Source organism: Pristis pectinata, chromosome 38 (genome assembly GCF_009764475.1).
Source record: "Pristis pectinata isolate sPriPec2 chromosome 38, sPriPec2.1.pri, whole genome shotgun sequence".
In the NCBI taxonomy this organism is placed as follows: Eukaryota; Metazoa; Chordata; class Chondrichthyes; order Rhinopristiformes; family Pristidae; genus Pristis; species Pristis pectinata.
Window position 1 is genome coordinate 3,918,844 of NC_067441.1, and position 26,250 is coordinate 3,945,093.

Consider the following 26,250-nt stretch of genomic DNA (forward strand, 5'->3'; position numbering starts at 1 on the left):
CAAGTCAATGATCTTTTAATCACAGTTCTCAAAATGTCCCCATATTTCTCCTGGTGTGTTTAGTAGTAAATATCTTATATCGAGGCTATTACAGAAATAAAACACTGCAGATGCTGGAGGTCTGAAGTAAAATAGGAAAATATTCAGCAGGTCAGGCAGCGTCTGTGGAACAAAACAAAAAGGTAGTTTCACAGCTGATGAACTATCTTTGACGTTAACTGTTTTTCTCTCCACAGTTGGCAGCTGACCTGATGAGAGTTTCCACCATTTCCGTGTTTATCTTATTTACCGGTTTATTATTGTCACAGGTACAGTGAGAAGCTTTTGTCTGCGTGCCATCCAGACACATCATTCCATGTGCAAGTACATCGAAGTAGTAAAAAGAAAACAGAATGCAGAATATAGTCACAGAGAAAGCGCAGTGAGCCAGACAAGTGCGAGGGCCATGAGGAGGTAGACTGTGAGATCAAGAGTTCTTTTAGAGTATGAGAGGTCCGTTCAATAGTCTTATAACAGCGGGACAGAAGCTGTCCTTGAGCCTGGTGGTACGTGCTCTCAGGCTTTTGTACCTTCTGCCCGATGGGAAGGGGAGAAGAATGTCCGGGGTGGGGAGGGGTCTTTGGTTATGTCGGCTGCTTTCCCGAGGCAGCGGGAAGTGTAGAGAGAGTCGATGGGAGGGGAAGTTGATTTGCGTGATGGACTGGGGTGTGTTCACAACTCTGTAATATTCCTGACCCCTGGTTTTAGATTTTCCCACATTCTCTCCATGTCTACCCTGACAAATTTAGTTATTATTCCCTCCCTATTTCTTCTTAAAAAAAAAGCAACCTGTTCCCTGCAGCATCTCAGTCCTTGCAAACCTTTTTACCTTCTGCTGCTACGTCTCCTTATCACACAGACAAGAACCGTGCATAGTACATGAAGAGATGGATTGGGCATAAACTAGCCCAGTAAGTAAGCTTGCATTGTGAATGAACTACAAATAGGTCAATGCCAGAACTGATGCCCACATTTTCTCACTGGTAGTAGAACAAGTAGTTAGTGGGAGAGTCGTGAGCAAGGGACACAGCTGCAAAACAAGGGGCTGGTCATCTAAACCCGAAGTGTGTAGAAACATCTTCTCTCAGAGGGTAACGAATCTCTCCAATTCTCTGCCCCTGAGAGTGGTGGAGACCAGATGATTAGACAAATTTATTGTGGAAACAGATAAATATTTGAAAAGATCCAGAAGCGGAGGACTGTGGGGAACTGGCACAGAAAGATCGAGGAGTTGAGGCCCACATAGATCAGCCATGATCACACTGAATGGCGAGGCAGTCTTGAGGGGCTGTGGCCTACTCTTGTTCTTTATTCTTGTACAGACTTGTCAAAGGCAGGTTAACCAAATATACTCAGAAAGCACTGGTGTAATGTCATTACATTAGCATGTAATTACGTATCTAAAAGACACTTGGGAGCTTCTTGATCTCATCGCGCTGATGCTACTGTTCACAATTACAGTACTCTGAATGTGTCTCCACAATATTGAGTACAATCAGTTTCCATGCCATAGTAACTGCAGGTAGGAGGCTGTGTTTCATTATCTCACCAACAACTTGATTAAGCTACAAAGTAGACCAATACTTGTCAGTGTTTAAACATGTATTAAAGGCAGAGGGCAGAAGGCAATAAATCCTTTGCCAACCCAACAAGGGAGAGCACAGGGAAAATTAAATTGGCAGATGCTCCACCTCAAATAAAAATGGAGTGAACGTGCGAAAAATCTGCAGATGCTGGAAATCAAAGCTAAAATCAGAAAATGCTGGGAACACTCAGCAGGTCAGGCAGCACCTGTGGAGAGGGAAATAGCGAACGCGTCAGGTCTGAGACCCTTCGTCAGCTCGGTTTCTCTTTCCATTGATCCTGCCCTCAAGAGAGCAACCCCAACTTTCCCACTGGCATACCTCATACAATTCTACAATACAGGAGGCGGGCATTTGGTCCATCAACTCTATGTCAGCTCTCAGATGGATTGTATTCCCCCACTTACTTCCTTGTAACTTTATCTCTCACACATGCTCACCAATGCTCCCCCAGCTCTCCTGCCTCGCTTCACTGGGGCGAATTTACAGTGGCCAATTATTATCCCAACCAGCACAGCTTTGGGATCTGGATCAGCCTATATATCGGCTGCTTAGAGATATCCTAAACTGATTTGTTCAGCAGTTAGACTGATTCCTAGAACATTAAAGCAAAAGACTCTTCAAAAGAGCCCTCCTGTTAGACCAACTCATCCAAATCTTCCCCTGAAGATTTCTCAAGTATTCCCCCAACTCTACGTTTGGAAGTTCCTGTTAAATCTGCCTCCACCGACCCTTCGGATAGCTCATTCCCAATCGCAACAACTGAGCATGTTACTCACCTGCCTCCACCGCTGGTTCTCTGGGGTGTAGAACTCTAGGCCCAAGACTCCTGCCCGCACCATGGTCAGCCAGTTTACATAGATAACGTCATCAGCATCGCTTCCCTCATGGCCAAAGATCCTACAAACCAACGGAGGAGAAGCAAGAGGCAATGAGGAAGAGCGATTCCAGGGCATTCAACAAATTAAAGCAAACCCAGGTAATGGGACCTGCTGCCAGTTCCTCCATTCACAACACCAGGGCTGATCAGAGACTTCACTCATTTACTTGCCCACAAAACCAAAGGATTGACTGTGAACTTCAGGAATGGCAAGTCAGGAGAACACACACCAGTCCTCATTGAGGGGTCAGCGGTGGAAAGGGTGAGCAGCTTCAAGTTCCTGGGCATCAACATCTCAGAGGATCTATCCTGGGCCCAACACATTGATGCAATCATGAAGAAGGCACGCCAGCAGCTCTACTTCGTTAAGGAGTTTGAGGAGATTTGGTATGTCATCGATTTCTACAAACATACGGTGGAGAGCATTCTGACTGGTCGCATCACCGCCTGGTACAGAGGCACCAATGCACAGGATCACAAGAGGCTGCAGGGGGTTGTAGACTCAGCCAGCTCCATGACATGCACAACCCTCCCCACCATCGAGGACATCTTCAAGAGGCGGTGCCTCAAGACGGCAGCATCCATCACTAAGGACTCTCACCACCCGGGACATGCCCCCTTCGCGTTACTACTGTCAGGGAGGAGGTACAGGAGCCTGAAGACCCACACTCAACGATTCAGAAACAGCTTCTTCCCCTCCACCATCAGATTTCTGAAGGGTCCATGAACCCATGAACACTGCCTCATTATTCTTTCTTCTTGCAATATTTATTTTGTAATTTATAGTAATATTATGTCTTGCACTGTACTGCTGCCACAAAACAACACATTTCATGTCATATGTCAGTGATAATAAATCTGATTCTGATCCCCGAATACTTCTGGTCAATCTCAGATTTGAAATTAACAACTGACCTGACACTAATTGGTGTTCGCCAGACGGAGTTTCCGAATTTCAAACCCCTGAGTTAGGTGTAGGTATTGGTTTATTATTGTCACTTGTACTGAGGTACAGTGAAAAACTCGTCTTGCATACCAACCGTACAGATCAATTCATTACACAGTGCAGTTACATTGAGTCAGTACAGAGTGCACTGATGTAGTACAGGTAAAAACAATAACAGAATATAGAGTAAAGTGTCACAGCTACAGGGAAGTCCACTGCAGGTAGACACTAAGGTGCAAGGTCATAACAAGGTAGATTGTGAGGTCAAGAGTCCAAGGTAGCAGGTCTGAACTTCACCTTGAGGCGCTGCCTCTGCCCCCATCATTCCAGACACAAGTTTTCTCCGTCTTACCAGTCTCCCTAATAAGCATGTCCCATTCCAAATTCCACAGCAGACCGATTTAGCTCCGTGCAAGTTCTCAGTGTAATTTAACCCTTGGAGTGCAGCTGTTAATCTTAAACTGCGCTTTGTCCAAGCTCAACAGATTCTTCTGAAAGGGTTTTTCTCAGAGTGAACGCAGTTTAACAAAGTACGCATGTCACAGCACCCTTGGGAGAGGACATCAGGAGCCCAGGGGTCACTGCTAAAAACAAACTGCTGGAGGAACTCAGTGGGTCGGGCAGCATCCGTGGAGGGAAATGGAAGGTTGACGTTTCGGGTCGAGACCCTTCATCGGGACTGAAAGATAGAGGGGAGGTAGACGGTATGGAGGGGGAGGGGGAGGGGGATCCAGGTGAGGTGGGGTGACGGGCAGATGGAGGAGTGGAGTGGAGATGGTGACAGAGGCCGGGAGGTGAGAGGTGGAGGTGGAGGGCTGCAGATGGTGGGATCTGATAGGGGAGGAAGGTGGAGCCTGGAACCAAATAAGGGAGGTGGGGAGGGCAGATGGGAACAGTGGGGGGAGGGGAAACAGGGTGTTGAGGGGGTGGGGTGGGTGGAGGAGGAACTGGGTGGATCAGGAGGAGAGAGAACGGGGACAGGGGGGAAGCAGGTTGCGGAAAGTTGGAGAATTCAGTGTCCGTGCCGTCGGGGTGTAGACTGTCCAGGGGGAATCTGAGGTGCTGCTCCTCCAGTTTCTGTTTAGCCTCACCCTGGCAGTGGAAGAGGCCAAGGACAGACGGGTCAGTGCGGGAATGGGGAGGGGGATTAAAATGGTCGGCAACAGGGACCTCCAGACGGCCACGGAGAACGGAGTGCGGGTGCTCGGCAAAGCAGTTGCCTAGTCTGTTCCTGGTCTCACCAATGTAGACAAGGCCACATTGAAAGCACCTACTACAATAAATAGGGTCACAGCACCCTGGGGAGAGGGCACCCAGGAGTCAGGGCACCCTGCACCAGGGAAGAATCAGGCAGACTTACTTCAGTATCTCCTGGTTGAGGCAGAGGTACAAGCCGACACACTCAGCTCGGCATTCCTCGTACGTGGAGGCGATAGTGGAGAACTTGCTGTCCCAGGTCTCACCATGCTTGTACCAGCTTTTAACCTGAGGGGGAGAAACAAGGCAGGCGAGGGTTTAGACCTCCAGCAGAACCCCATCACTGCCGGCCACAGCACTGGCAGCTTCTGGCAGGCTCCTGTCTGCTGCCTCAGCAGTGAGCCAGGTCCCACCACACACAACAAGTGACAAGCAATGCTAGCACTGCGACACACTCACTGCGTGCGAGAGAGAGAGAGAGAGAGAGAGAGAGAGAGAGAGAGAGAGAGAGAGAGAATGAGAGGGAGGGGGAAGGGGGGGGTTGGTGGGTTGATTCCCCACTGTCAATGACCCCTGGTTTGTTACGTAGCTCACAAGTTACAAAAGGAAGTTAGAGAATAAGTCACCCTGGGAATGATCCTGATTGGGATAATTGTGGACCTGATGGGCCGAATGGCCACCTTCCACATGATAATAAATGACATACGATAACGATGTAAATGAGAATGCTAGGATAAGTTAGTTGCAGGTGATGTGAACATTGGTAGTGCTGTTGAAAGCCAGTCTTGGGTTAGAAAACAATACCAGTGAGTTGGGAAAGTGGAATTTAATCCCAATGTGCGAGGTGATGCACTTTGGGAGGAATTACAAGGTAGAACAGACACAGTGAATGATAAGGTCTTAAAGTACAGAGGAACAGAAGGACCTTGGTGTCTAACTCCTAAAGGTAGCAGCACAGGTAGAGAAAGTGGGTATGAATGCATACGGGGTGCTTGGTCGGGACATAGATAACGAGAGCAGGGAGCTGATGGTACGACGTTATGAAACATTGGTTCACCCACAGATACAGCACTGTGTACAGTTCTGGTCACCACACTATAGGAAGGATGTGATTGTACTAGGAGGGTGCAGAGGAGATTCACCAGGGCTGAGGGGAGCAGGGGCCTGAATATTTTGCAAAATTATGAGGGGCAAAGATAAGGATAGATAATAAGAAACTTTTCCCCATGGTAAAGTTGCCTAAAAACGGAGGGCATGGGTGTAAAGTCAGGGGTAGGAGGTTTAGAGAAGATCTCAGGAAGAATTTTTCCCTGATTGGAAGTCCGAGGGAGCGGTGGAAGCAAAGACTCTCACAGCATGAAGTGGTACCTATACAAGTATCAGCTACGGTCTAAGTGTTGGAAAACAGCATTCGTACAGATGCCCATCTAAGCTCATCCCCTATCCCTCTAAACTTTTCCTCCCCATCAATGGAAAGCTAACACAACAGGAGCAGGAGTAAGCCACCAGGCCGCCGTACCATTCCACGTGACCATGGCAATCCTGCGCCAGGCCTCAGCAACTCTTCTGGGCCAGTTCCCCCATCACCCTCAATTCCCCGATACCTTTAAAAAATTGATCTACCTCCATTCTTAAATTCCAACGATCCACCCTCCAGGGACAGAGAATTCCAGAGCTTCACCACCCACTGCAAGAAGACATTTCTGCACACCTCAGTCTTACCTTACCTTGTAACTGTGTCCCCTAGTTCGAAACTCTCCCGCTAGTGAAAACATCTCGACGTCTACACTGTCCTGTCCCCCTCAGGATTGTACGTCTTGATAATGCCACCCCTCTCATTCTTTTCCTTTTGTGACAAGGCTGTAGGGAAAGAGCTGGCTCCTGTGAGAGCTAGCAAGGGTGCGATGGGCCGGAGAGCCTGTCCCTGCTCTGCCCACCTTGCTGGCTGTTTAGCTGGGGACCCTGGTGTGTCAGAGGTGCCACTCACCGTCTCCCCAGTCTCCGGATTCACCAAGGCAGTGTCAAAGTTGAACTTCCCCTTGTCGTCCTGGAAAGAGATGGAGATGTGTGATTATATCTGAGGGGCTATCGATGTAAGTTCCAAACCCCACCCTCACGAGGACACTTCAGGAAGGCCCCCCTATTCCCCACATCCCCACCCACCCAACCAAGGTAAGATATCGTTATTAGTCACATGTACATCCAAACACACAGTGAAATGCATCTTTTGCGTAGACTGTTCTGGGGACAGCCCGCAAGTGTCGCCGCGCTTCCGGCGCCAACATAGCATGCCCACAACTTCCTAGCCTGTACGTCTTTGGAATGTAGGAGGAAACTGGAGCACCCAGAGGAAACCCACGCAGACTAGGTCATATACCTCCTATACCTTGGACCGAGTACAGCCAGGCAGTGAGCCTCTCCTCCCTCACCACCACCACCCCTCCCCCCCAAACTTAAAAGGAGAAAATGTTGGAAAGAGCCAGCAGGTTAGGCAGCATCTGTGCGAAGAGAAACAAGAGTTAAAGTTTCCGGTCGGAGACCCCACCTCAGAACTGGGAAGGAAACAAAAGAGGCTGGTTAGGTTGCAGGAGGTCTCTGTTCGGGTAACACAGGGGTGACCACAGGGATGAGCTGTAAACAAGGTTGACTGGTCAGGGTGTGAATGGGAGCAGTTAGAGGGAGAACATGCACCAAAGGACATAGATACGAGACTGTGGGAGTTGTGACATGCAGAGTAGGAGAAGCAGCCCAGCAGGTCAGCCAGGGCACGTCCTCCAGTCCCAGAGAGAAATAACCAAGCTGGGCCAATACCACAGGTGTGTAACTGATACAGACCAAGGAATGAGCTTACCTGCAGCGTTGGAATTCACTGTCGAGTCCAGTAGGCTGAGACGTGCCCAGACCAGACAGGAGATGAGGTGCTGTTCCTCCGGCTTGAGTTGGGCCTCTCCCCTCACCCACCCCTGTGAAGACCCCCCTCTCCCCTCACCCATGAGGCTACTCTCCCCCCACCACCACAACCCCAATGACGACACCCAAGGTGGGGTCCTCTTGCCCCGCCCACCTCGACGAGGACACCCAGGGCGGGCTCCTCTCCCCCCACCCACCTTGCCGTGGGCACCCAGGGCAGGCTCCTCCCCCTGTTCCAGGACAGGTCCATGGGAGAACACTCCTCCCCAATCCACTGAGGTTGCACGGATGACACTTCCCCAGCTGGCAGTGACCAGTCCTACCCCTCCCCAGGCCGGGCAGCTGTCATCCAAAGGAGGAGTGGGGGGTGGGGGGATTCATGTGAAAATGCCAACTGACCTGAACGAAGAGCTTCCCACTGCCATGACCCAGCAGCTCGTGGAGACCGACCTGGACTTCAAAGGAAGGGCTTTTCCACTTGATGTACAGGTCCTGCAGGAGCAAGGAGACAGGGTCACCCACACTTGTCTGAGAGACACACACACACACACACACACACACACACACACACACACACAGAGGCAGAGACACACACACGGGCAGAGAGAGAGACAGACACATGGGCAGAGGAGCAGACACACACACACACACACACACAGAGGCAAAATAGGGGGCTATGTGTGGGAGGGAAGGGTCAGATAGATCCTAGAGCAGGATAAAATGTCGGCACAACATTGTGGGCCGAAGGGCCTGCACTGTGCTGTAGTGTTCTATGTTCTATGTTCTACCCCTCACCCACACACTGGGGGCAATTTACAGTGGCCAATTAACTCACCGAGCCCACATGTCTTTGGGATGTGGGAGGAAACCCACGCAGTCACAGGGAGAACGTGCAAACTGCACGTGCGCACACACACACAGAGAAGCAGAGACATACATGGGCAGAGAGAGAGAGAGAGAGAGAGAGAGACACACACACACACACACACACACACACACACACACACACACACACACACACACACACACAGAGGCAGAAGTGCACAGACCTTGTCCTCCTCTTCCAGGAAGGTGAGCTTCTCCTTCTGGGTAGAGTAAGCCACCGCCAACACGTTACCCAGCGAGACGTTTTTAAACCCCACTGTCTGCCGGATTTCATCATCTGCAAGAGTTTGAACGGATGGCATGGATTAAAACTTGCTGGAGCTCAGCTCTCCCCAGGGAGGGTGCCCACGGAATTGGGAGCACAAAGTGAAGGGAAATGGGGAGGTCGGTTTGGAAAGGCTGCAGTGAACCAGACAACCCCGTCCTGCCCGCGGTGAAGGGACTGACTGACCCATTAATGACCTTGCCTTGCTTGGAAATGTCTGCCGGCAGAGATTCTGTGGTGGCATTTTTAGTGCCCTGGGCTTGGCATCCCTGGGGGTGTGAGCTGGTTGGCTAGCAGTGGTGCAGCAGGTAGTGCTGCTGCCTCACAGCTCCAGGGACCCAGGTTCGATCCCCACCTTGGGCATTTCCACATCCTTCCACATATCAAAGACGAGCTGGCAGGTTAACTGGCCGGTGTAAATGACTCCTCACTATAGGTGGGTGGCAAAGAATTGATGAGCATGAGAGAGAGAATAAACCGTAGGGGTACTGATGAGTTTGTCGTGAGCCATCATGGATCCAACAGGCCAAACAACCTCTGCCTCAGTACAAGCCTAAAATCAGGACAAGATGAGTGGAATTATTGCCAGCTTCTCTTTGTCATCCAAGCTGCAGTTCAGCACAGATCGGGAGACATGCAGCCCTGCAAAGGAGAGCTCGAGGGGTTTCAAACAGAGAAACAATCCCACAGCTCCGTCACATCTCAGGTTAACCCCAGCTGGTTTAAGTGCCTTTTGGAATCTGGTAACAGTTCTAATGTTGGGATCGTAGCACCAATTTGTACACAGCCAATCCCACACACGAAACCCTGACCAACTAATGGGAGTCATTGAGTCACACAGCACGGAAACAGGCCCTTTGGCCCACCAACTCCATGCCAACCATCTACACCAACCCCATTTTATTTTCCATACATTCCCAGCAAGTCCTCCCTGATTCTATCACTCAATGACACACTAGGGACAAATTACAGCGGACAATTAATCTACTGACCCGCACGTCGTTGGGACGTGGGAGGAAACTGGAGCACCCGGGGGAAACCAACGCAATCGCAGGGAGAATGTGCAAACTCCACACGGACAGCACCGGAGGTTAGGATTGAAGCGGAGTTGCTGGACGCAACTAGATGTGCCACCTTGCCGATCTGCTTTTTCCGGTTGTTTTTAAATACCCCTCACTGAGAGGGCAGTTTGGCACCTCTCTCACAGAGCACCGCTGCCTTAGCACAGTGACTCTGATACTCACAGCAGTTCAGCAGCATCTGGACAAGCACTTCAATCGGCCAAGGTGGAGAAGGCTACACACCAAGTGCTGGTAAATGGAACTGGTACGTGGGTACTTATTGGTCACATGGACATGGTGCTGAGGGGCTGTTTCCAAAGGTCACAGAGAGATACCGCATAGAAACAGACTCTTTGGTCCCCAGTGACCATCAGCCATGCATTTACACCAACCCTACATTAATCCCATTTCTTAAATTATTTCCACATCCTCATCAACTCTCCCTGGACTCTAGGGACATTTAAGAGACTCTTAGATAGCCACATGAATAATAGAGAAATAGGGGGCTATGTGGGAGGGAAGGGGCAGATAGATCTTAGAGGACGATAAAATGTCGGCACGACATTGTGGGCCGAAGGGCCTGCACTGTGCTGTAGTGTTCTATATTCTATGTTCTACCCCTCACCCACACACTGGGGGCAATTTACAGTGGCCAATTAACTCACCGAGCCCACACGTCTTTGGCATGTGGGAGGAAACCCACGCGGTCGCAGGGAGAACGTGCAAACTTTGCGCGCACAAGCACACGCACACGCACACGCACAGCGCCAGTGGATGGGATTGAACTGGGTTTCCGGGGCTGCGCCTCAACCCGATCTCTACAATGCTACTGCACTGGCGCTCCCCGGCGTGGGACTGGAACTCTCGACACTGGGTGCGGGGTGGGGTGGTGAGTGAGGAATGAGGGGCAGGTGGGCAGGGAGGAGGCGGCTGCTCACAGTTTGGGATGTTGATGCCAGCCGGAATGCCGCTGCCCGCGAACGTCAGCACGTCGAGGGAGGTGAAGTCGGGTTTCAGGAAGCGATCCTTCTCGAACTGCTTGGGCCAGGGCAGCTGAGGCAAGAGGCGCTCGGCCGACACCACCAGCTGGGCGAACTTGGCGCTCATGTCCTTGTTGACCACAGCCACGAAACCTGGGAGGTCGTTGGGAAAAACGAGGGGGGAGGGGAAGAAAAGATCGGTACAGCAGTGAGCAAACATCACGGCAACCTGCATTCACTGCCAACCTTCCCGCCAGGAAGAGCAACTCACTCAGAGGCACCACACCTGTTGCCTCAGACCATTGGGAAGGTCCAGCAGCCAGATGTTAGCAGCACCCCAGCAGCCAGATGTTAGCTCAGCAGCCACATGTGGCTCAGTGCTGCCCTCCACGGGCTGGCGTGCCCGATACGTGACCCCTCCGACGTCGCGGCGCTCCCTCAGTGCAGACGCTCCTACACCAAGGCATTCCCTCAATGCTGCACCTCCCACGGGGTGGTACACTGATGGGGCACCCCCCCCCCCCCCCCCCAGCACAGACCCTCAGGCAGTATGCCGCTCCCTTGGCATTGCCCCTCCCGCAGTGTGGCATGCCCCTGTACTCTCTCACCAATGATCTCCATTCTGACAGGGTCGTTGTCCCACAGTACTGCTCCTCCATCAGAGAGGCACTTTCCCTCTACACCCCCCTCCGACGGGACCGCATGCCTCCTGCACGCCCCCCCCGACGTGGCCGCGTGCTCCCTGTATGCCCCCCCAACGGAATGGCATACTCCCCGTAAAGCTCCCACCTACGGGACACTGCACCCTTTACATCCCCTTATGCTCACGTCTCTGGGGTATTACTCAAACCCTCAATCTTCTGACCCCCGAGCGGAGAATGTCACCCAGTGAGACGGACAACGTGGAACAAGGCCGAGGGCAACACATCTGATTCAAGCCCCTTCCCCCCTGCTCCCTTTCTCATTGGAAGGGGATTGGCCAGCAGATCATCCCCCCGTCCCCCAAAAAACACCAGTCTTTTGTCTGTACCTTCAAACTCCCCTCTGGATCCATACGGGTCTCGGTAACTTTCAATGAAGCCGATGTAACTGTTGGAATCAGAAAGCAGTTAAAACGTCTTTGTACCTCGTAGTTCCATCCCACCTCCTCAATGATGTATCTCCCCTAACATGTCCCCTCTCCTTGATCTTACCGACTCTCAACATAGGTTGACTCTGTGGTAAAGAAGGCATACGGTGTATTGTCCTTCATCAATCGTGGAATTGAATTTAGGAGCCGAGAGGTATTGTTGCAGCTATATAGGACCCTGGTCAGACCCCACTTGGAGTACTGTGCTCAGTTCTGGTCGCTTCACTCCAGGAAAGATGTGGAAGCCATAGAAAGGGTGCAGAGGAGATTTACAAGGATGTTGCCTGGATTGGGGAGCATGCATTATGAAAACAGGTTGAGTGAACTCGGCCTTTTCTCCTTGGAGTGACGGAGGATGAGGGGGAACCTGATAGAGGCGTATAAGATAATGAGAGGCATTGATCGGGTGGATAGTCAGAGGCTTTTCCCAGGGCTGAAATGGTGGCCACAAGAGGACACAGGTTTAAGGTGCTGGGGAGTAGGTACAGAGGAGATGTCAGGGGTAAGTTTTTTACTCAGAGAGTGGTGAGTGTGTGGAATGGGCTGCCAGCAACGGTGGTGGAGGCAGATACAATAGGGTCTTTTAAGAGACTTTTGGATAGGTACATGGAGCTGAGACAAATAGAGGGCTATGGGTAAGCCTAGTAATTTTTAAGTTGGGACATGTTCGGCACAGCTTTGTGGGCCGAAGGGCCTGAATTGTGCTATAGGTTTTCTATGTTTCTATGTTCCTCCCTCGTCATTGTACCACTGTCCCTCTTTCCGTGTACCATTGGACACCCCCCACTAGTTACCCTGTTCCAAGAATGTAGCCAGTCGCGCAGTTTATGCCCAACTATGGACACCAAAGTCTGCAAAAACAGAGCTGCAGCCACTGGGGAAGAAACATCAGGAGAGGGTAGGAGGACACTTGGCTGGCTACCTGTGGGTGAACCCCCTCCTCGAACCACTGCAGCCCACGTCACAAAGCACAGGAGAGCAGTTTGCCGGGGCAGTTCACTGAGTGCAGGAAAACCATCAACCACTTGGCCGTGGGCCAGGCAGGGTGGACAGATTTCCTTCTGTGAGTGTCACTTGTGAACCAGATCTGGACATCTCACAGTCACAACATGTCAACCGTTTACTCCAGATTTAAATTCCGCAGCTTCTGCGGTGGGATCTGAACTCATTTGTTGACGGTTTTGGATTAGAGAGGACGCAGAAAAGGTTCACAGAAATGCTGCCTGGACTGGAGGGCTCGCGTTAAAAGGAGAGGCTGGGACCAGTTCCCCTGGAGTGAGGGGGTGAGCTGATAGAGGTCTATCAAATCACGAGGGGCATAGATCGTGTGGGTGGTCACAGTCTTTTCCCCAGGGTAGGGGAGTCTAAAACTAGAGGGCACAGGTTTAAGGTGAGAGTCAGAGCATGGAAACAGGACCTTCAGCCCAACCGGTCCATGCCGACCAATGTTCCCATCTAAACTAGACCCATTTGCCCATGTTTGGCCCACATCCCTCCAAACCTTTCCTGTTCATGTACCTGTCCAAGTACCTTTTAAGGGGAGAGAGGACGCAAGGGGCAAGTTTTTCCACACAGAGAGCAGTAGGTATATGGAACGAGCTGCCAGAGAAAGTGGTAGAGTTGGGTATAATTAAGACATTTAAAGGATACTTGGACAAGCATGTAGATAGAAAAGGTTTAGAAGGATATGGGCCAAATGCAGGCAAACGGGATTAGCATAGTGTTTTAATTAGTTTTTTTAACATGTATAGTGTTTAATACACCTCAAGTGGCTGCACAAGGAATGGCCACTTACTAGCTTATTGGTTCGTCCATCAGGTGAATATGTGTTTTCTCATTAGTTGGTTTGGCCACAAGTATCTAATAGGTTTCCTGAGTGGACTATTGTTAGCTAAGGAGTACCTCTTTTCTCAGGTATAAAAGGTGTCGTTTTTTGTTAATCCCTCTCTTGTTCCCAGCCCAAGCTCATTTTAGTTCCTTTTGTCTCGGCTCATCTCCCAGTAGTAAAGCCAGTACCATGTGCTCTGTGAATATTTCTTTGCTTTAAACTTTTCCAATAAAACTTTGTGAAGCACCAAGTTGTTTTCAACTCATTCCTGGCCTCCTGAAAGAACCTGTGGATTCAAAAATAACCGGATCCAAGAGTAAGTAGACATCTTGGTCGGTATGGACAGGTTGGGCTGAAGGGCCTGTTTCCAAGCTGTATGACTATAAATCCACTGACCTAGTCCAGAAACACTGCGCTACGGGGCCCCGCACACAGAACGGAGAGCACCCGGCCACGCCTCACCTCTCGACAATGGGACCCTCATCGCGGATCCAGTGTTTGGAGCCCTCCTTGTGAGCCTCGATGGAGCCAGTGCTGAAACTCCTGGTGTAGTGCTCCAGCATCTTCTCCACGTTGGGAGTGGCAGCGTAGCTCTGGAGAAACGAGAGGAAGGAAGGTGACGTGGGTGGGGGCAGGGGGCAAACCAAGCAGCGCGCACCCCAGGGCTCGTCTGTCAGAGCAGGGGGAAGCGCAACAAGACCACGGCGAAACAGGTGCCCTCTGGTGGAGTGACTCCAGCGACGCAGGTTGGATCCCGACCTCCTGCGCTGTCGGTGCGTGGAGTTTGCAAGTTCTCCCCGTGACCGTGTGGGCTCCCCCCCCGGGTGCTCCGGTTCCCTCCCGCATCCCAATGACGTGCGGGTTGGTGGGTTCAATAGCCACTGTAAGTTGCCGCTGGTTTGCAGGCCAGTGGGAGAATCCATTGAAAGGAATGTGGGGAGAATAAAATGGGCTTAGGACAGGACAAGTGCTTGACGGCTGGCACGGACTCTGTGGGCCAAAGGGCCAGTTTCCGATCTGTGTAACAAGAAGCTTCACGCGAGCATCAAGTCGCAAAGATTCGACTCGAAGCGGTTTAAGGGGTTAATAGGACAGGTGAGCCAAAGCTTGGTGACAAATTGTCTCAGGGGTTTAAGGGAGGCCTTTCAGTGGTCCGAGCAGCCAAAGCATGAACAGCCGGGGCAGAGTGGTGGAAATCGGATTACCCAAGGGTTAGGACGGGAGGAGAAGTGGCTCGGGTTGTGGGAGTTGGAGGTGGTTACTGAGGTGAGGGTGTAGTGTGGGAGTCCAGGCGGAGTCCAGGAAGAGGATTTGAGAGGCATTGCTGGTGTGGGTGAGCGGGAAGGGGCGGTGGGGGGGCGGTGGCTGATGATGAGGGGGTTAGAACAAGGAACCGTCCAGCCTCCCCTCCGCTGACTCCGTGTACACTTCCCGCTGCCTCGGTAAAGCAGCCAGCTTCTCAAAGACCCTTCCCACTCCGGAGCCCATTCATTGATGCACCACAGAAAGCATCCTATCCGGATGCATCGCGGCTCGGGACGGCAACTGCTCTGTCCGGGACTACAAGAAACTGCAGAGAATTGTGGACACAGCTCAGCACATCATGGACACCAGCCTCCTCTTCATGGACTCTGTCTACACTTCCCGCTGCCTCGGGAAAGCGGCCAGCATAATCAAAGACCCCACCCACCCTGGACATTCTTCTTCTCCCCTCTCCCATCAGGCAGAAGATACAAAAGCCTGAAAGCACGTACCACCAGGCTCAAGGACAGCTTCTATCCCGCTGCTGTAAGACTATTGAACAGACCTCTCATATAATAAAGCTGGACTCTTGATCTCCCAATCTACCTTGTCGTGGCCCTTGCACTTTTTGTCTACCTGCGCTGCACTTCCTCTGTAACACTATTCTGCATTCTGTTATTGGTTTTCCTTTTGTACTACCTTGATGTATGGAACAATCTGTCTGGATGGCATGCAAAGCTTTTCACTGTATCTCAGTACATGTGTTAATAATAAACCAGTTACCAGTTAGAAATCAGCACAAGAGCCGAGACATAAGAAGATCCACAACCTTCAGTGTTCATCCAAACTAGCTGAGGGGAATGGGAGATTACGGTTAGTTTAATCCTTCTGCATTGGGAGCATCGGCCTGGGTTACGGTCTCAGGTTTAGATGAGTGTTACCAGCTGGAACATGCAGCTACCTGCAGATGACTGGCAACAGACTCACTCAGCAGAGCGGTGCCTGTTGCAGAGGGGCAGGCACCTCTCAATCACTAGTCATTCAGGCAATGAGGCTAAACCTCAACTGGCAGAAACCCAAGAGGAGATGCAATGCTGCGAACACTCAGGGAATATTTCAGGCTGGCTCCGGGATCTTCTCATCTTCCTGCTCACCTTGGCCTTCTCCAGATTTTCCACCACTTTCTTCAACAGTGGAGAGTAATCGCCTCGGGACACTCTGAACGTTACGCCTTCAAACTCATAAACGCCGCACTTGTTGTCGGATTCACCCTGCGATGGAGCATCTGCGGGAGAGATCAAACCGAATACAACAGAGCTGGGAGATGGGACCATGGGGGAGATCGTTACAAATGCAGGTCAGAAATATGAAAAAAACTGCAGATGCTGGAAATCTGAAATGAAAACAGAAAGCACTGGAGACAGTCAGCAGCTCAGGCAGTGTCTGTGGAGAGACAAACAGAGGCACGTTTGTCAGCTCTGTCGCTGTATAACACCGGCCTACGGTACCGGTGGGGACGGGTCCGTCGCTGTGCAACACCGGGCTACGGTACCGGTGGGGACGGGTCCGTCGCTGTGCAACACCGGTCTACGGTACCGGTGGGGGCGGGTCCGTCGCTGTGCAACACCGGGCTACGGTACCGGCGGGGATGGGTCCGTCGCTGTCTCACACAGAATATATTACTGCTGCGTGCACATCTGCTCCTGTTTTATTACAGGGACACCGGTTTGAGCATATCTGTTGTAAAACACACCTCCAATTAAAACGCACTCCTGACTGGTGTGGTTATGTGCACAGCACATACTGGTAAACAAGATGTAAAACCTACCATCCTTGATGATTGAGGCAAGCCTGACTTCGTAAAGGGATTTTCCATCTTCACCGACAGTCTTAAACAAGCGGGTATTGTAAGCACTGATACGCTGGAGAAAGGAAAGAAAACCAAGACACACTGCATATTTATAAATGAGCATTTCTCCTACCTTCCCCCCTGTCTATGGACCCCCAGATGAAGGGAAGAGTCACAGATGGTTGAAGTGTGGAGACAGGGGCTTGGCAAGGATTGTCCACGATTGGGAATGACTCTTGGGACAATGTCCCCTCCAACTGCACATCACATCAAGTACCAGAAGGGTAGGTACCATTGCAGAGAATTATCTAACATAAAGGACTGGGGCCAGGGAGCTCCTGGACGCATTGGACGAAGACGGCATCAACAGTAAAGAGTGCGAGTGGAATTGCTCCTTTGATCACAGATCGACTACCAGTCCGGGACCCTGGTTTGTCTTACTCTCGCTGAGAACAGTTTTCCTCTCATCGCACGTCCTATAGCTGGGTACGTTTTCCTCACGGATGAAGGTCACCGATTTCTTGCCCAACTCCGGTTTCTGGATTTGGGATTGGTAGGTTGCTCTGAGGGAGAGGGCCATGGAAGATCCTTGGAATTTTCTGGCTGGGAATCATCTCGGTATGTTGGGGGGGGGTGGGGGGGTGGGGGGGGGTTGCAAAGACAGAACCTGCTGAACTGTGAAAGGGAGATGGAGACGGTCAGGCCTGTGTGCCAAAGGCCATCAGACCCAATGCTCAGAACAGCCCTCCACTGCATGCAAGAGGTGGTGACAAACAGGGCGGGCACAGGGAAACAAGAGAGAAACAAAAGCAGAGAGAGGAGCAAGATGGAGGAGGTCTGGCATCATCGACCATCAGAAGTGGTGCTCATTCACACAAAGGTCGACTATCAGAGGCAGAAGGACTAAATGAATGAGACCCACACACATTTCAGGATTGGGGATATGTTCCATCAACTAGATTATTAACTAGATTATTTTTAGTGTTTCCTAATCTTTGAAATTATATCGGACGGAGAGCATATCTGACAATATCCTGCAAAAATCACAATGCATTATGTACTTAATACTAATTACTAAAGGTATGGGAAAGACCTGATTTTCATATTTCTTTATGATACAGAAGGAAGCCTCTGGACCCATTGATTATACTGGCATTAGGAACAATTAGGACATTTAAAAGACTTTCAGATAGGCACATGGAAGTAAGAAAAATGGAAGGTCACGGGCTGTGTAGGAGGGAAGGGTTAGATTGATCAGGGAATATAGGTCAGCACAACATTGTGGGCCGAAGGGCCCATACTGAGCTGTACTGTTCTATAATCCTATAACTTCCCTGTAACCTATTCTCTCACACATGGTCATTAACACCCCTGACCCTCCTATCACCCATCTACACTAGGGGTAATTTACCGTGGCCAATTAATCTACAACCAGCTGGTTAAAGGGCCTTGACCCAAAAGATCGACTGTCCACTTCCCTCCGCAGATGCTGCCCGACCCGCTGAGTTCCTCCAGCAGTTTGTTTTTTTTTGCTCCAGATGCCAGCATCTACCGTCTCTGGTCTCTCTCTAACCTACAACCGGCATGTGGGTGGAAACTGGAGCTCCCGGGGAGTAGCCCATGGATTTACAGGAAGAACATGCAAACTCCACGCAGACAGCAGTGGGGTCAGGATCAAACCTGGGTAACTGCAGCTGTGAGGCAGCTGCACTACCTGCCTGCTCCAACTTGTCGTCCTGTGGATGGACTTGGAGCTGTCACTGAAGGGAAAGAACGCTCTACAAAACACTCTGCCAGTATCGGCAACAGCTGCAGAACGAGGAACTCCAAGTCGCCACACCACTGGGAAGGATGTGGTAGCAATAGAGGGGGTGCAGAAGTTGTTGCCTGGAACGGAGGGCTGTGGCTACAAGGAGAGATTGGATAGGCTGGGTTTGTTCTCACTGGAACCTGGGAAGCTGAGGGATGAACTTATAGAGGTTCATAAAATTATGAGAGGCACAGACAGCATGAGAATCTTTTTCTCAGGGCAGGGGAGTCTAGTTCTAGGCACAGGTTTAAGGAGATAGGGGAAAGATTTAAAGAGGATTGAAGGGGGCAAGTTTTTCCACAGAGGGTGGCGGGATATGAAATGAGCTGCCAGAGGAAGTGGGAGAGACACGTACGATTGCAACATTTAAAAGGCATTTGGACAGGTCCTTGGATGGGAAGGATACGGGCCTAACACAAACAAACGGGATTACTGTAGTTAGACATTGTGGTCAACATGGTCAAGGTGGGCTGGAAGGGTTAGTTCTGTACAATTATACGATTCTATGCTCAGATAAGCAACTGAACTCCCAATGAAGCTAGAACTGAAATGTTCGCCATAATGGTGAGTGAAAATATTGGCATCCAGGGTCTATTCTTGAAACCGGTGTTAACATGCATATTCATGAGGAGGCAAAGTACAGAAATGTTAACGATCATGCATATTCACGGTCAAAGTGGGCCGAAAGGGCTCGTTTCTGTGCCGTACGATTCTGTGATTCACTGTATATTGTCTTCCCTTGCACACCACAAACCTTTCCTCCCAATATTCCCTGCACTCGTTCGGTTCCCAAGGAGAATGAGATTCACTCACCTTCAAATCCAGGAATTTCTGTGCCAGCTCTGCATCTTTCAGATCACAATTTCCGGAGAAGTAAGTGGTAATGCCCTAAGGGAGAAAAGATATTCAAACAACTGAGTGTTAATTTCTACATTTCATCTCCGGAGTGATCCTCGTCACTCCTGACGACAATCACACAACCTGGGGATACCTGCCCAACTTACACTCGTCAAACATCCCACGGAACTTCACAGGGACAACCTCAGGCGAAACTTTAACACCGAGGCAGGGGCTGGACGGACAACCCAAGCTCAGTCAATGTGAGAGCAAAGGCGTGAGAATAAAGAGAAGGCCATTCGGCCCCTCACACTTGTTCTCCCATTCAACAAGATCATGGCTCATCTTTTACCTCAGCCCCACTTGCTGGCATAATCCCCATATCCCTCCATTCTCTTCAAGGATCAATTGACGTCTGTTGAATTGAGCCTCTTGAGGAGACGATTCCAAAGGTTCACCTCTCACCGTGGGAAGGAATTTCTTGTCCCCGAACAAGGCCGACCCCTGACCTCCTGGCTCCGGACAGCCCTGCCAGGGGTTACACCAACTCTGCACAGGATCACCACACATTCTTCTAAACTTGAGAGATCACAGACCCGGTTTGCTTAATCTCTCTTCAAAAGGCAAACCATCCATCCCAGGAATCAATCCGCTGAACCTTTGCTGCACTCCTGCTGTCTCAAGTATATCCTTCCGAAGGCAAGGAGACTAGAGCCCTTCACAGCAAGCCAGATGGGGTCTGACCCGCTGAGTTCCTCCGGCATCTTGTGTGTTGCTCCAGAACCTCTTCAAAGAGGAGAGAGAGGCAGGAGGGTTTAGATCAGGGAGGCCAGCGCCTGGGATCCAGTTGACTGAAGGCACAGCCACCAACGATGGAGCCTTGGAAAAGGGGGAATACACGAGAGGCCGGAAGTGGAGGAGAGCATCATGGAGGGTTGCCAGACTGGAGGAGGTCATGGAGGGAATTGGAACATGGGGATGAGAATTTTAAAATTCGAAGCGTTGCTTAGTTGGGAGACAGCGTGAGACAATGAGCAGGGGTTTGCTGAGTGAATGGGACAGTCCGAGTTAGGGAATGCGTCCAGACACCATGTGTCAGAAGCAATACCCTGACAGGAATACAAAGGAGGCATCAGCTCCAGTCAATCTATATCCAACAGTACAGATTACAGAACTCGGGACCCTTCAGGATGAGACACAAGAGATTGCAGCTGCTGGAATCTGGAGCAACACACAAGATGCTGGAGGAACTCAGTGGGTTGGGCAGCATCTGTGGGGGGGGGGGGGGGGGAATGGACAGTCAATGTTTCCGGTCGAGACCCTTCCTCTGGGCTGAAAGATAGTGGGGAGACAGACAGTGTAGAGAGGTGCAGGGAAGGGGTGGAGCAAGAGCTGGCAGGTGATGGGTGGATCCAGGTGAGGAGGGGTGATAGGCAGATGGGGGAGGGGAGACGGAGGCCGGGAGGGGAGAGGTGGAGGTAACAGAGGGCTGCAGATGGTGGGATCTGATAGGAGAGGGAGCCTGGAACCAAGAGAGGGAGGTGGGGAGGCCAGATAGAAACAGTGGGGCTCAGACGGAAATAAAATCTGGTAAATAGACGACATTGTAACATATTCACGAGTTTTATACATAGAGTGAAACCCACATCTGCAAAAGCCAAACAACAGCTCACTTAAAAACACTGCTCGAACCGTCGAAATTTATTCACTCAGGGGCGACCTCACAGCTCCAGCGACCCAGATTCGCCCCCGACCTCCGGCGCTGTGCGTTCTCCCTGTGACTGCGTGGGTTTCTACCGGCTGCTCCCGTTTTCTCCCCCCACAGCCCAAAAAACGGGCGGGCCAGTGAGCTAATTGGCCGCTGTAAATCACTCCTCGTGTGTAGGCGGGGGGTAGAATCTGGGAGGAGTTGATGGGAACGTGGGGAGAATAAAATGGGATGAGAGTAGGATGAGTGCTTGATGGTCGGCACAGACTCAGAGGGCCGAAGGGCCTGTCTGACTATATAGAGTCATACAGTACGGATACAGGCCCTTTGGCCCAGCTGGTCCATGCTGACCAAGATGCCCCATCCAAGCTGCAGATGCTGGAATCTAGATGAAAAACACAATGATGCTGGAGGCCTGCTGAGTTTTTCCTCTGGCAGGTACAATGACAACTTTTAAGAGACAGTTGGACAGATACAACAGGTAATCAATACATGCGCAAGGGAGAAAGGAATACAAACTTCTTGCAACAGGCACGGTAGTGTAGCGGTTAGCGTAACGCTATTACAGCGCCAGCGACCCAGGTTCAATTCCGGCCACTGTCTGTAAGGGGTTTGTACGTTCTCCCTGTGTCTGCGTGGGTTTCCTCCCACATTCCAAAGACGTGCAGGTTAGGAAGTTGTGGGCATGCCACGTTGGCGCCGGAAGCGTGGTGACACTTGCGGGCTGTCCCCAGAACACTCTACGCGAAAGATGCATTTCACTGTGTGTTTCAATGTACTTGTGACTACTAAAGAGATCTTATCTGGTAAGACGAAGGAACTCACTGAGAGGAGGCTCACTGGGTGAGCAACACACTGATGGGCCGAACAGTCTGGTTCTGTGCTGTTAACGCCACACACTAACCTTTATCGAGATGCTGTGCTGGATGGTATTAGGGACAACCTCCACCCCCACATCACAGCCACACGTTGCTACCCTGTAACTCTGTCTCCCAGAAATCCACCAGGAGAACAGGTTTTTGGTTTTAATTATTCATGGTTCCGGATCTGGGCAGTGCTTCAAGGCCAGCGTTTATCACCCACCCCCATTTTCCCCTCGAGGTGGTGGGCCACCCAAGCTGACAGGCTGGTGAGGCCAATATTTAGAGCACAGAACCATGTGGGGTGGGTCTGGGGTTGCACAAAGGCCAAACAGGACGATATCCTTCCCCCCACCACCCCACCCACCCCAAAGAACAGGGCTGAACCAAATGGGTTTATACAACAATCCAGTAGTTTCTGTGGTCATCATTACCACCAGCTTATATTCTTAGCCCAAACTGGAGATTATTGGCCCAATTTAAACTCCACAGCTGCTCTGGTCGGATTTGAACTCAAATCTCTGGACTGTTAACCGACCCTCTGGATTACCAGACCAGTTAGTTAACCGCTGTGCCAACACTGTACCGATGAACCAATATCGACGTTCTCTCCCACATCCCCAGCGTTGAGGCCTGGATCACACTCCGTTGGGCAAGCCCCACAGCTCGTACGGACAAATTCAGACTCAAAAAAAACAAGTCCACTGTTCAGAGCTCTGTCAGAGCAAGTGACCACCAGAGAAGGATGTTCTTCAACTGGGAGCACACCCCAACTAACTAACTCTGTCTTTACCTCTTCTTGTCTTGGTGAAGCAGCCAGCATAATCAAAGACCCCATCCACCAGGGTCATTCTCTCTTCTCTCCTCTACCATCAGGTAGAAGATACAGGAGCCTGAGGGCACGTACCACCAGACTTAAGGACAGCTTCTACCCCACTGTGATAAGACTATTGAACGTTTCCCTCATACAATGAGATGGACTCTAACCTCATGAGCTACCTTGTTGTGACCTTGCACCTTATTGCCCTGCACTTTCTCTGTAGCTGTGACACTTTACTCTGTACTGTTATTGTTTTTACAGGTACTGCATCAATGCACTCTGTACTAACCTAATGTAACTGCACTGTGTAATGAATTGACCTGTACGATCGGTTTGCAAGACAAGCTTTTCACTGTACCTCGGTACAAGTGACAATAATAAACCAATACCAATACCTGAGATCACTCTAACTGGAGGAGAAACATTCCGGAAGACACTGAATGCTTCGACTCTCTGTTGAAAATCCAATCACAAGCAGGGGGAGGAGTGAACAGCTCAAGTCAGCCATCCACCCTTCTCATCCAGCACCATCTACCCACCTGTGGCAGAGTCTGTACATCTGAGAAGCCACCTCAGGATCCATGCAGGCCCCTGTGGGACCACCAACCAGAAGACAGCAGCCCAGTTTACCTTGGTTCCCAGGCCCAGCTGCTTCTGCCGGTCTTCCAGCGAGAACATGAGGTTGCCGCACGCTTGCCAGAGCCTCTCCATCTCTTCTGGGTTCTTCTCGAAGGCTCTGCTCTGCCACACCAAGTCCTTCAGCTTCTCCTGTGTCATGGAGAAGAACAAAACTCAGGAGGAGGTGATGACAAGAACACTGGAGAAAGTCCCATCAAACAAGGCCAAAGCATGTCGTCCAAGCTTGCTCTGTCATTCAATAAGGTTGCGAGTATTGTGAGTACACAGCGAGAAAGATCACTGGAGCACCTCTTCCCTCCATCTCGGATATTTACAAAACACGATGCACGCATAAGGTTTACAGAATAATAGACGACCCTTCTCATCCCTCCCAAGACCTATTTGTCCCACTGCCATCTGGCAAGCGGTACCGGAGCATCCGGGCCAGAACTACTAGATTGCACAACAGTTTTTTCCCCCGAGGCTGTCAGGTTCCTGAATACCCTGGTAGACAAATGCCACATCAAAAGCCCTGGTTTGCACAACGGCGTATAAGAACTTTGGCTGCTGCTGAACATGCTTAGACAATTAGTACAACACACTGAGCTTTGTATTTCTCTTCGTCCAACTCGGGTTTGCACTAAGTCTGCACTAAATTTGTATTTTGTATAAACCGGGTTTTTTGCACTATTTGTATTTGCACAATTTGTTTTTTGTTTTTTGTCTGCATTTATTGTATGTCTTCTGTTCTATGTATGTCCTCTGTTGTGAGAGTCTGGGGGAAACAACATTTCATTCCGCCATGTGTTTTTACAGCATGGATGAATGACAATAAAGCAATTTGAACTTGAACAAGGTAACAGTGGATCCCACACCTTATCCCCATGTTGATTTGACCCTGAAAATACTGAGCAACCACAACTCTTTCCAAAGACTCCCAACCTTCTTAAGTGAAGCAATTCCCCTCTGTCCCAGCTCTTGCCTTATCCCTGGACAATCCTAAACTCTCCAACCAGAGGGAAAACCCATCCTGTCAGGCACTCAGAGAGTTTGGATTTTGCTCGGAGGTTCTGAGGACTTTGCAGCCCACCAACTCCCAGAGGAGGTGAATCAAGGCCCTGTGCCAAGGTGAAGACTGGACCATTGCAGAACCCCTCTCAATTCTACCACCATCCACGGGGCCATTTCTTTTTGGCACTTCCGTGTGCACTTTACATCACAGAGGCAGCAGCCCTGGGAATCCCTCAGTACTGGCACATGGCGAAGGTGGTGAAACTGCTACCTCACAGCTTGAGAAGCCTGGGTTAAATCCCCGATGCTGTCTGCGCGGTGTCTGCACGTTCTACCTGCAACCATGTGGGTCTAGGTGCTCCAGTTCCCTCCCATATCCCAAGGGTGCTGGTTGGTCGGTGAATTAACCACTGTAAATTGCCCCAAGTGTGTAGGAGAGTGGTAGGATCTGAAGGGAGTTAACGGGAACGCAAGGAGAATAAAATGAGATTCATCTAAATAAGTGCTCGATATTTGGCGTGGACGGAAGGACCCATTTCCATGCTGTATGACTCCCATGACCTTCACTGAAGCTTTCATTTTCCAAAGTAGCCTTTGAACTCAGTCAGAGAGAGAGAGAAGGCTGCCAATTTTTAAACGGTAATTGCGGACAGACTTCTAACAGAGCAGAATAACAGGCCGATTCTTTTCTAAACAATCAGTCCTGGGATATATTCCAGACTTGGCAAAGGCAAACACTTACTGCCCATCCCTACCTGCCCCTTGTGAGGGTAGCCATGGGAGCCATTGTGAACTGCTGCAGCCTATGTGTTGAAGGTACTCCTGTAAGTAATGGCCTCTGACATATCTGGAACATATCCCAGGACTGATTGTTTTAAAAAAAAATTGGCTTGTTATTCTTACCCTGAACAATTTCTCTTTTGGTTTCTCTGACTTTCAACAAGGTCTCGAACCAGAAAAGGCAATTATATGTTTTGCTTTCAAAAAGTTGATGGTTTTACCTGTGGTAAGTTAGGCACAAACTTGGTGTCTCCGAAAGACTTGTAGTTGCCCATGTTGGAATAAACTCCAGCCGCATAAACAAGGAAAGCCTGCAACAGACCACAAATATCACCGAGTAAATACTGGACAAATACTTGTCTAATACTAGAGGGCATTCACTTAAGGTGAGAGGGGGCAATTTTTTTTTCTTTTACACAGAGAGTGGTGGGTGCCTGGAACATGCTGCCAGGGGTAGGGGTGGAGGCAGATACGATGGAGGCGTTGAAAAGGCTCTTAGATAGGTACATGACTGTGCAGAGAATGGAGGGGTATAGACATCATGTCGGCAGAAGGGATTATTCTGGTTAGGCATTTAATTGCTAGTTTAGCTAGTCTGGCACAATATTGTAGGCTGAAGGGCCTTTCATGTGCTGTACTGTTCGATGTTCTAAACTGTACTTGGTAGTGGGTTACAAGGTCAAAATTTCATATAAATCTCCACCAATTATAGAAGGGGCTGGTACCTATTAATATGGGTGCAGCCAAATTGCTCAGAGGAGAGGGAACTGTATGCAGCACTGTCTGATAAACACCAATCAGACTGCTCCCCAGTCTTCTGTCCGAGGGTCGAATATTAGACAGGACACTGGGAGAACTGTCTGTGGGACCTCCTATCTCTTGAACACACAGGGCTTCAGTCCACTGGTTCAGCCAAACTCATGCATGTTAGTACCAGTAGCTGCCCCAGGCAAGGAAGACAGGGCAGGGGACAGAAGGGCAAGGGAGAGGGGCAAGCCAGGTCAAGGGAGGG

General features: G+C 50.4%; 1 protein-coding gene across 2 annotated transcripts in view; it reads right to left on the reverse strand.

The window, feature by feature from the left end:
• The window catches only part of dpp3 (dipeptidyl-peptidase 3), a 41,421-nt gene that overhangs the window by 6,441 nt on the left and 8,730 nt on the right, over positions 1-26,250 (reverse strand). For both annotated transcript variants that reach the window (XM_052045028.1, XM_052045027.1), the window contains exons 3-15: positions 25,460-25,549; positions 23,460-23,597; positions 19,418-19,492; positions 16,774-16,867; positions 16,100-16,230; positions 14,166-14,296; positions 11,777-11,835; positions 10,705-10,899; positions 8,605-8,717; positions 7,955-8,047; positions 6,633-6,692; positions 4,809-4,933; positions 2,402-2,522 (exon numbers count right to left, since the gene is read on the reverse strand). In XM_052045028.1, coding sequence (XP_051900988.1) covers positions 2,402-2,522; positions 4,809-4,933; positions 6,633-6,692; positions 7,955-8,047; positions 8,605-8,717; positions 10,705-10,899; positions 11,777-11,835; positions 14,166-14,296; positions 16,100-16,230; positions 16,774-16,867; positions 19,418-19,492; positions 23,460-23,597; positions 25,460-25,549 — 1,425 coding nt within the window. The remainder of the gene's footprint in view (positions 1-2,401; positions 2,523-4,808; positions 4,934-6,632; positions 6,693-7,954; positions 8,048-8,604; positions 8,718-10,704; positions 10,900-11,776; positions 11,836-14,165; positions 14,297-16,099; positions 16,231-16,773; positions 16,868-19,417; positions 19,493-23,459; positions 23,598-25,459; positions 25,550-26,250) is intronic.